Source organism: Gossypium raimondii, chromosome 5 (assembly GCF_025698545.1).
Source record: "Gossypium raimondii isolate GPD5lz chromosome 5, ASM2569854v1, whole genome shotgun sequence".
Lineage (NCBI taxonomy): Eukaryota > Viridiplantae > Streptophyta > Magnoliopsida > Malvales > Malvaceae > Gossypium > Gossypium raimondii.
The window spans coordinates 16877797-16887036 of record NC_068569.1 but is presented as its reverse complement, the minus strand read 5'-3'; the positions used below and the strand labels follow the sequence as shown (position 1 = coordinate 16887036).

The 9240-nt window shown below is 35.2% G+C and overlaps 2 protein-coding genes across 2 annotated transcripts; one reads left to right on the top strand and one right to left on the bottom strand.

The window, feature by feature from the left end:
• The first annotated feature begins 855 nt into the window (after window positions 1-855).
• LOC105769861 (probable carbohydrate esterase At4g34215) lies at window positions 856-2480 on the top strand. Its single transcript, XM_012590797.2, has 2 exons — window positions 856-1570; window positions 2067-2480. Exons 1-2 carry the CDS (start codon window positions 971-973, stop codon window positions 2358-2360), a joined length of 894 nt encoding a protein of 297 aa, XP_012446251.1. The 5' UTR covers window positions 856-970; the 3' UTR covers window positions 2361-2480.
• Window positions 2481-3106: 626 nt separating this feature from the next.
• Window positions 3107-4954, bottom strand: LOC105769860 (probable isoaspartyl peptidase/L-asparaginase 2). Its single transcript, XM_012590796.2, has 4 exons — window positions 4703-4954; window positions 4171-4404; window positions 3903-3989; window positions 3107-3775 (listed from the first exon to the last, which is right to left on the bottom strand). Exons 1-4 carry the CDS (start codon window positions 4862-4864, stop codon window positions 3287-3289), a joined length of 972 nt encoding a protein of 323 aa, XP_012446250.1. The 5' UTR covers window positions 4865-4954; the 3' UTR covers window positions 3107-3286.
• Between the last annotated feature and the right edge of the window lie 4286 nt (window positions 4955-9240).

The following is a 9240-nucleotide window of genomic DNA, read 5'->3' as shown; positions in this document are numbered from 1 at the left end:
CGTACTAGGCGTTAATGTTCCCTACCCCGGCCCCTATGCAACTCAACTGCGGGTATATTGTTTACTCCTTATACGATTTAAAGCACTGACTTCTTCACAACCGGCCACTGTAGAATAAAGTTTCCACTAATTTCATATGCTCTTTGGTTAATCTATGATATCTTCTTCTTCTTTAAGTGAAAAGATACAAATACTTGCTGCCAATGCCTCACTGTTTTATCGTGAGATTACTTGATTCTCTTTTATAACTACATATAAGAAAAAGAAATTAATCACGAGTAAAATATAATAATTATTGAGATGAATGGCCATAAATTCGAAAGGATTTTTCTTCACCAGTTATAAAATAAATATGAAGATACCTTGATTCCAAAAAAAAGATCAAATTAAACTGAATTGAAGTCGAAGAACCCAACAACCATGCCAACATTTTAGGATAAAAGATAAATTTTGGCAGCAATTTGGAAATTAAAAAGGAAATGGAAAAGTGATGAGTAGCATGACCCCATACTGCTCCTATGGTCAACATTTTCAAAACAATTTGATGAAGTCATTTCAACCTCTCTTCTATAGAAAGTATAAATAGCTATTGGTAGTCTGTCATCCCCAAAAAGAAAATATTAAATATAAAACCAAGCATGTGATTCTCATTCTAGTATAATAAGACATACATAAATTAGTGTTTGTAACTGGTGAAACATCATTAGCATAGATATTTAAATCATGAAAATGACATACTTACATCCAAGCCTTGTAAGAAAATGCAAATCCCATATGAATGACACAGTTGACAAACATGGAACATTGGAATAAAAGACAAGAAATCTAAGAGGAAAACCCTAAACCAAGCAACCAACCATTATCTTTGCTTTGAACATGGTTCTGCTTCCTCAGTCATAAATAGATTGAGAGACGGAAAGATCAACCTCCTTTTTGCCACACTACGCCGCAAACTCTCTCTCTCACTCTGATGCTTTCCTTCATTGCCTTGGCTCTTCTGGCTCACGCCTTACCAATCGAATGTGAAAATCTACTTAAACATAAATTGAACATAATTATCCTGGCCGGACAAAGCAACATGGCCGGTCGTGGAGGTGTAGCCAACGAAACATCGACCGGCATTGGGACATGGGACGGTGTTGTTCCTCCACAGTGCCAACCTAACCCTTCCATCTTCCGGCTGAGTGCGGACCTGGCGTGGGTTAAAGCCCGTGAGCCAATCCATTCTGACATTGACGCCAGGAAGACAGATGGGGTTGGACCTGGGATGTCTTTTGCCAATGCGGTGCTGACCAAGGACCCCAACTTTGGGGTGGTGGGGTTGGTGCCTTGTGCGGTTGGAGGGACTACTATAAGCCAATGGCAGAAAGGGGAGTTTCTTTATGAGCAGTTGGTGAAGAGAGCTGAGATGGCGCAGCAGAGCGGAGGAGTTTATAGAGCAATGCTTTGGTATCAAGGCGAGGCCGATACAGTCAATGAAGAAGATGTTGAATTGTATAAAGGTAGATTGAAGACATTTTTCGACGATTTACGTTCTGATCTGCACGCACCTTTGCTCCCAATATTCCAGGTACGTACCATTTGTTTGATTGATTTTTATTCTTCATATGTTTTTATTTTAAAACCATGATTAATAGATCATAATCATCTGAATATAAACGACTTTTAAATATCTACACAAATTTGGTGGAATCGAATTGACTTAACCGGACCTTACTATTGAATCATGAGTTGTCATTTGTCCTAGAACAAGTATTTCAGATTTAAGGTTTAAAGAACTAAGCTTTGCTGACAAAGATGGACAGATTAGATTACTGGAGAGAAACCCATTATTCAAATGCTTCAAAAGATTACAACTGTACAGTCTAGTTGGGAGGCACATGTTGATTTATTTATCATCACTATTTGCCCAAACTTTTGAAAGTAAAAACAGTTTACAATGTTAAATGTGTAAAACATTTTGGGTTTTGTCATTGAAATCATTATTTGAGCAAATCAAACAAAAATTTTCTTCAAAGAAATTTTCTTTTTCAATAGCCCTAAATAATGGTAAATTTAATTGGTAGGTGATTCTAGCATCAGGAGAGGGACCTTATATTGAGGAAGTGAGAGAAGCCCAGTTAAATATAGGCCTGCCAAATGTGAAATGCGTGGACGCCAAGGGACTACCATTGGAACCAGATGACCTACATCTTACCACTCAAGCCCAAGTGAGACTCGGGGAGATGTTGGCTGATGCATACCTTCGGTTCAAGCCCAGGTCGTTGCAAAGTAACAATGTCCCAACCCCTTGTTCTAATTTTGTTCCTTTCTTTATAATAACTGCTCAATTTCTCTGGATCATTCTCACTTTCTCATAGGTATGTGTAGAGAGAGGGTTTTAAATATTGGAGTGTTTCTCATAGGTATAAGAGTTTAAAATTTTTTTTTATATAAAACAAAATTGAAAGATTTGATGATTAAAATGATTCTAACTTCAATACTAGCAGTGGTATTACGATGTGAATAACAAGTCAATTCCAGTTCAACTTTTGGTTGAAACTTTGCCAACATTACTCAAAACCACTCGACTTATATACCAAGTTAGGTTTCGTCTAACCCCTTGATGAGAAGGTCAATTAAATCCACTTAAATAAAGGGAAGTTGATGCAGGTGGAATTATATTTTCCTTTTTCCTGGTAAGCATTGCATGTTAAAAAAGTAATAATAATAAAATAGTTAGTCCATGGGAAATGCTCCTTCTCAAGGTCAAAGTAATTTTCTCAGGGTGCCAAATTGTGTCACTCAACTGGTCTTTTTTAGTTTTAGAGGATAACCTCTGCTGCTTCCAGGATAGCAAATATGGTATTTTTAGCCGCTGTGCTGTATCCGATGTAGTATCAGTGACTACGGTGTTCCAATATGTCGAACTGGGGTTTTGTTAGGGGCCACACCATGATTGCTGTTGGTATACACATAATTTGTACTCTTGCAGATTTCACTTATGAGACTATAAATTTTAGTATCTGCAATATCACATAGGTTTAAATTCCATTTCCCAATATTTGAAACTTTTAGTCTAAAACCAACTAAAACAGAAGTTGTAGGATAGATGGTTACCGGAAAATTACAAAATCAAAGATTTGAAGATACTAAATATTTATTCGACATCTCAATTACATGGATGAAACCCAAAAACAAAACCAGGTGCATGAAGCACATGTCTGAAATCACGAAAAAAGCAAACCCTCTTGGGGGAACACCCCAGGAAAAAATTGTAATGCAATCCTAATAATAACATTTTATTTTACCAGACACCAACCTCCATAAACCCACCCTCGGTGGCGCAGCCCCTAAACATCCCAGTGGTGTTAAACCCACAAGCCACCTCACCATTCTTCGACACAGCAATTAGCCCTGCTTTACCTTCGTCCAACCTGTTCTTTATCACATAATCCACTGCCTCATGAAGATTCAACCCTTTGTACTCCATAACCGCAGCTACATCCCTTGCCAGGGTGCTTCGGATGATTGCTTCTCCTTCCCCTGTGCACGACACCCCGCACAACTCACATGCGTAGGTCCCTGCACCTATAATGGGCGAGTCACCGATCCTTCCTGACATCTTGTTCATGAGCCCACCAGTTGAAGTGCCTGCAGCGCACCGACCCTCCTTGTCAACCACCACACACCCAACTGTCTCCGGTGCGTAGACGCTGATCGGGAGCCCGTTCATCTGCAAATGGCTGTCCACAGCTGCACCGCAGGTGCCAACCGTCGGGATACGGTAATCAAACTGCTCAAATTTCAAAACTAGAAAAGGTTAGGCATGGATAATCCCCCACCAGGTGATTAGCGCGCGGCTGCATCAATCAAATTAATCAATATCGTTTCAGGTAAAAGTAGATCAAAATCGAACGTACCAGGATTGAGTTTGCTTCTTTAGCCAACTTAAGCATCCCCACGTTATCTTCTGTGATGAAGTAATCATTGTCCACCATCTCCACGCCCTGAACAAAAGTACAAGCCATTACATTAAATTCAAATTTTATTTTATTTAAAAAAAAAAAAAAAGGAAACAAAGAGCCTTACGTAACTGAAGATTATAAACTCTCACATCACGTGTGGGTCCATGAAAGCAGAATCAAAGATCCAAGACAATGAAGGTTTTAAACAGGTAAAAGAACAAACCTGTTTCTTGGCAAACTCTTCGGCTCCCGGGGTGGTCAAATAAGAATGCGGTGATTTCTCCATGACGAGTCGGGCGAGGGAGATTGGGTTCTTAACCGTGGTTAAGCCAGAAACGGCACCGCATCTCCTTTTAGGCCCGTCCATAATGCTGGCTTCCATTTCTACTGTTCCTTTCTCCGTAAGAGCAGACCCACGCCCGGAGTTGAACAGCGGGTCTGTTTCCAGTTCTCTCACCTATCAAATCAATTTTCAAATTTTTATTAAAAAATGAAAAACCAAATAAAAACTCCCCATTGTATCCAAAATAGTTAAAATTCGAATGATCTAAATTAAGAACAATCAACGATACGAATCAAGTTTCCAGAGCGTTTTCAATGATGTCTGCATATTCATTATTAAAAGATGTTATCTTTACTTATTAGTTACTATATTATGAATAGGCAAGCAAGATTAAAATTGTTGTTTCTGACGACATTGGCATTTGGTTAATGGGAAGGAAAGGAAAGGAAGGAAGAAAGCAAAATGGACATACAACAAGTTCAACGACGTCAATGGCGGGGACATTAGAGCGGAGAGCAGAGATGCCAATATCAAGGCAACGAGTGAGGAGTCTCTTAGCCTCGTCTTGTCTTTCCTTAGGGAGATTAGGGTCGACACCAGCGCCACCATGAACAGCGATAGCCCAGGCTCCCATTCCTCCCTTTTCCGCCTCTCACTCTCGCTCTCGCCTAGCGCCTCGCTTTAAGCCCTCTTCGTTAGTTGAAGTTGTTACGTGAACAAAATACTCGATCCTTTGGGCTGCTTTTATAGACTTCGTCAAATCTCCATTTCTGTTGTACTCTCCCACTTCCTCTGAGGACACCATTGTCATTTCGTATTACACGGTAAAATTAAAATCACAGCTGGGTGACTCGCGCTTTCTTCCTTAAATATTTTTTGAAAAGAATTGAAGGAATATTTACGGTCCACCACTTGCCTCTTATGCGTCACTATAGTATTATTTACTACAAATATCATTATTTTAAAATTTAAAAATTAAATAAATACTTTTTTAGTAATAATTATTTATTACTATCGATTTAAAAAACCTTAATAGTAGATTTTTCTATGGTTTTAAATTTTTATCCCTATTTTACAAGTTTATTATAATTAAATTTGATTTTATTTTTGTTAGTTTTCCCGTTGAGTTGGTATTAGCCGGTTACTACGTCGATTAAGATTAAACGCTGTTAAAAGATTTATATCAGTATAGATTAATTTAGTAAATTAGTTAATTCAATTTCGGTAGAATTTTAGATCAATTTTAAATTTATAATAGTAATTAGAGTTTTATGTATACGAAAATTTTCATCTTTTAACTTCTTTTATAATTTATAAAATTTTTAATTGTCAACTCCAAAAACAAAATTTTTTATTTAAACTTTTAAAATATAGACTATTAAAATAATAAAATTATACAAATATAAAATTCAATACCACCTCCCAAAAAAGATGTGGTTCCTAATTTCCACCTCTATATTGCACAACACACAAACAAGATTAACTTACGAACCCCAAGAAATCATTGTCTTTGGTTGATAACCCCACATGAATAGTTAGCCAACCGACACGTGAATTTTTAGGATAGCAAGATTGTCCTCAGACCATTTTCGTAACGATTTGATTTTAAACTGTATAAAAAAATCAACTTTTAGGATAATTTTTTAAAATTAAGTTAGTCAAATATGAAATTTTAGGATAGATTATTAAATAGAACTAATTAAATAAATCGATTCAGCTAATTTCTATAAAAAAAATACATTGACAAGTAAATACGAAGGTTTAATTGAAGTCTCAGAATAGGTCCATGTATTGTCAAGTCCTCAAAAATAATCATTACACAATAAATGAAGGATCAGTGGCCAACCATATTGTGAACAGTTGGATCCCAGGGAGAGAAAATTATTTAATTAGAAATTTAATTTATTAATTTAATTAAATTAATAAATAATATTTATTTTTGAAATAAAAAATGTGCATTAGGTTAGATTAAATTATAAAATGTTGGTTTAAAGTCTATATAACTGAACCCAATACATAAGAGAACTAAAACCCCTCATAATACATATGAGGGACGACAACCCTAGTATACTTAATTAGGGTGTGCCACCCCCTTCTTCTAGTTAGCTTAGGAAACTAGTTTTTCTATTAAATGGATATTCTTTGTATTTTACTAATTCAACCAAATTCTCATATCTCTCAATATAAATAGATGGTACTAGTAGAGCTATTTACATGAGCTTCATACAACAATTTCAAATATTTTTATTCTGCCCGAAAATAGTGATACTTTATTTTCTAAGTATAAATTATATTTTATAAGAATAACAATTCTATCGGTTTCTATTGGGAGAGAATTACTTTCCTACTAAAAGTGATTGTTTTTGGTTCTGTGTTTGATTAGTGATTGTTCAAGCCCACACTCGAAGTGATTTGTAGTACGAGAATAGCGAACAAGATTGTCTGGTTGAAAGTTGGAAGCGTTTAGGATCCGTTTCGCACTAAGCACAAGTACTTTTCGAGAAAGTTTATTGCTATAAATATTACAAGCCAGCTCGTTTTTTCAAAATTTTAATTTTTCACTATGATAGAAAACCATTTTTAAACTAAATTTTTGCAACACAAGTTTCGTATAGATTTAGTAGATCAAGCCAAAAAGCATCCAAAACTTAGCAGCTCAGCACGGACCAAATTTGTGCTCGTTTTGTATGTATATAATTATGACATATATCTAGGTTGAGTGTTATGGTTTAATGTATATCTTGGTAGTTTTGGTATATTTTGATAACTTGACTCATGATGCTTTAAATGAAGGATTTTGATGCTTGACTAAGTAGATTGTTATGCATTATTATATGTGTTTCTTTACGCTATTTACCTTGTTAGGTGGTGACTTATTGAATATGTGTTAGAATGGTATTTGAAATATATGATTATATGATATAGTGATGAAATTTGGTAAGTTTGAGTTTGTCTTAGTTAAGGTTTGAATACATAGAAACGTATATTTTAGGTCATTTTACTTTTGAGTCTCGAGACAGTAAGAATATATCTCAAGAACTCAATAACAAAATTTACCATTTATTGCATCTCATTATGTAAAGTCTCGAAACTTACCAAGCAAGTCTCGAGACAAACTCACATAGGTCTTGAGACAGAGTGGCCTATGTCTTTAGACAGTGGCACATTGAAGCTAAAATAGTTTTGCCTTGTTCTAGGTCTCGATATAATAATCTACTGTCTTGAAACATCTAAACATCAAAACTAAGTTAAGAAAACATAGAAGGTATTTCTCGAGGTTAGTCTTGGGACAGGAAGGATTTAGTCTCGAGACATAAACTCTAATGTATTGAGACACTTCAACATCAAATGAGAAATAAAATTTATAATGTCTCGAGACATGAAGGTTATGTCTCGAGACCCTCGATAGATTTTGGGTAAATGAGTTTGGATTCAAATTCTAACTATGCTTTTAACCTCATACAACTCTTGAATGCTAATAAGACAATTGGTTGGCAATTAATTAAATTATATGTGTGTGTATAATAAGTATGTATAAGAATCTAATTTCTTGAATGCCACATTATTTGCTAATTGAGGGTGAATTAATCTAAGTTTCTCCAACAATGTAATGTCACATATTTGGATTTGACGATCAAGTTGGATGTGGAGTGTCACATTTATTGGCATTAAAGCTAGAGTTTAGTTGATTATTGAACTAAATTGAGCATTAAAATTGAGTCTAAAAGTACACTACATTGTCAATATTAAGTCTGAGCTAAGTTTGGATGTTAATTATGTTATTGCTTGTTTTACTATAGTTAAAGGATGTCTGACGAATTGAAAAATGAGATAAGTGATAAAATAGAGTTGAGAGCTTCTCGAGTAGAGAAAGGAGACGAGAATGAACATACGATGCTTGATAATGATCAACCAAGTGCGCGACATACATCTAGAACTGTGAGACCGTGACGTGAAGGTCAATGAGATGAAGCACTCTTAACATACTATCATGGATGTTCTGCGTAGGGCTGTCAGAGTTGCACCCCAATCCACTTCCTCGATTGGAGCCCGAAAAGCTCCAATTAAATAGCCAGAAAGTTTGATACCACTGAAGTTAAAAGTCATGAAAGGCACAGAACCCGAAATTGCTGAGTATTGCCTAGAAACAGTAGAGTGACTATTAGATCAGTTAGAGTACAGAACCCGAAATTGCTGAGAATTGCCTAGAAACAATAGAGTGACTATTAGATCAGTTGGAGTATACACCGCCCGAGCGTGGCATATACACGGTTTCATTGCTTAAAGAGGAAGCCTGCTAGTGGTGGCTAACAATGATTCACCATATCCAGGTATAACAAGTCACTTGGACCTTTTCTAGTGATTCAACATATCCCAAAATGTTTATTTTTCTATTTTAAGATTATTTAACAATCAATGTAAGAGCGAATAATTAAATAAAAAGTTAAAATGATATTTATTATAAAGTTGGAGGGCCAAAAAATTTTTATACCTAAAAGATATATAATTTTTAACTCGAATAAAAAAATATAGACTTATTGAAACACTGTTGTATGCCTGTACAATCATGCACGAATTAATTAAGTAGACGTCATTGGTTTTATCTCAAGTAGATCCAACTTCTTGTTCGTATTTGAAGTAAATACGACAACATAATAAACAATTTACTAAAACAATACCTAAACAGAACAGAACACAAAATTATAAAGAAAAGTAATAAATAAATAAATAAAAGCAGGAGAGACAATGTATTAAACATTTCAAAGTTGGTTTTGGATTTTGCATGCTGAATAATGTTGTTTTTCCTAATTTGAATCATGTAGCGTATGTATAATATATTTAATTAAGATATGTATACAATTTTGATATTTTGTTATCAGAGATAAAAGTTGTCTTTTGAACTTATTCAAAAGTATTTAGTTGGTATTTAAACTTGTATTCCATCATTCATATTGGCACCTCTGTACTAACACCGTTAGTTTGTATTGATGTAGCGTTAATGACCAATCT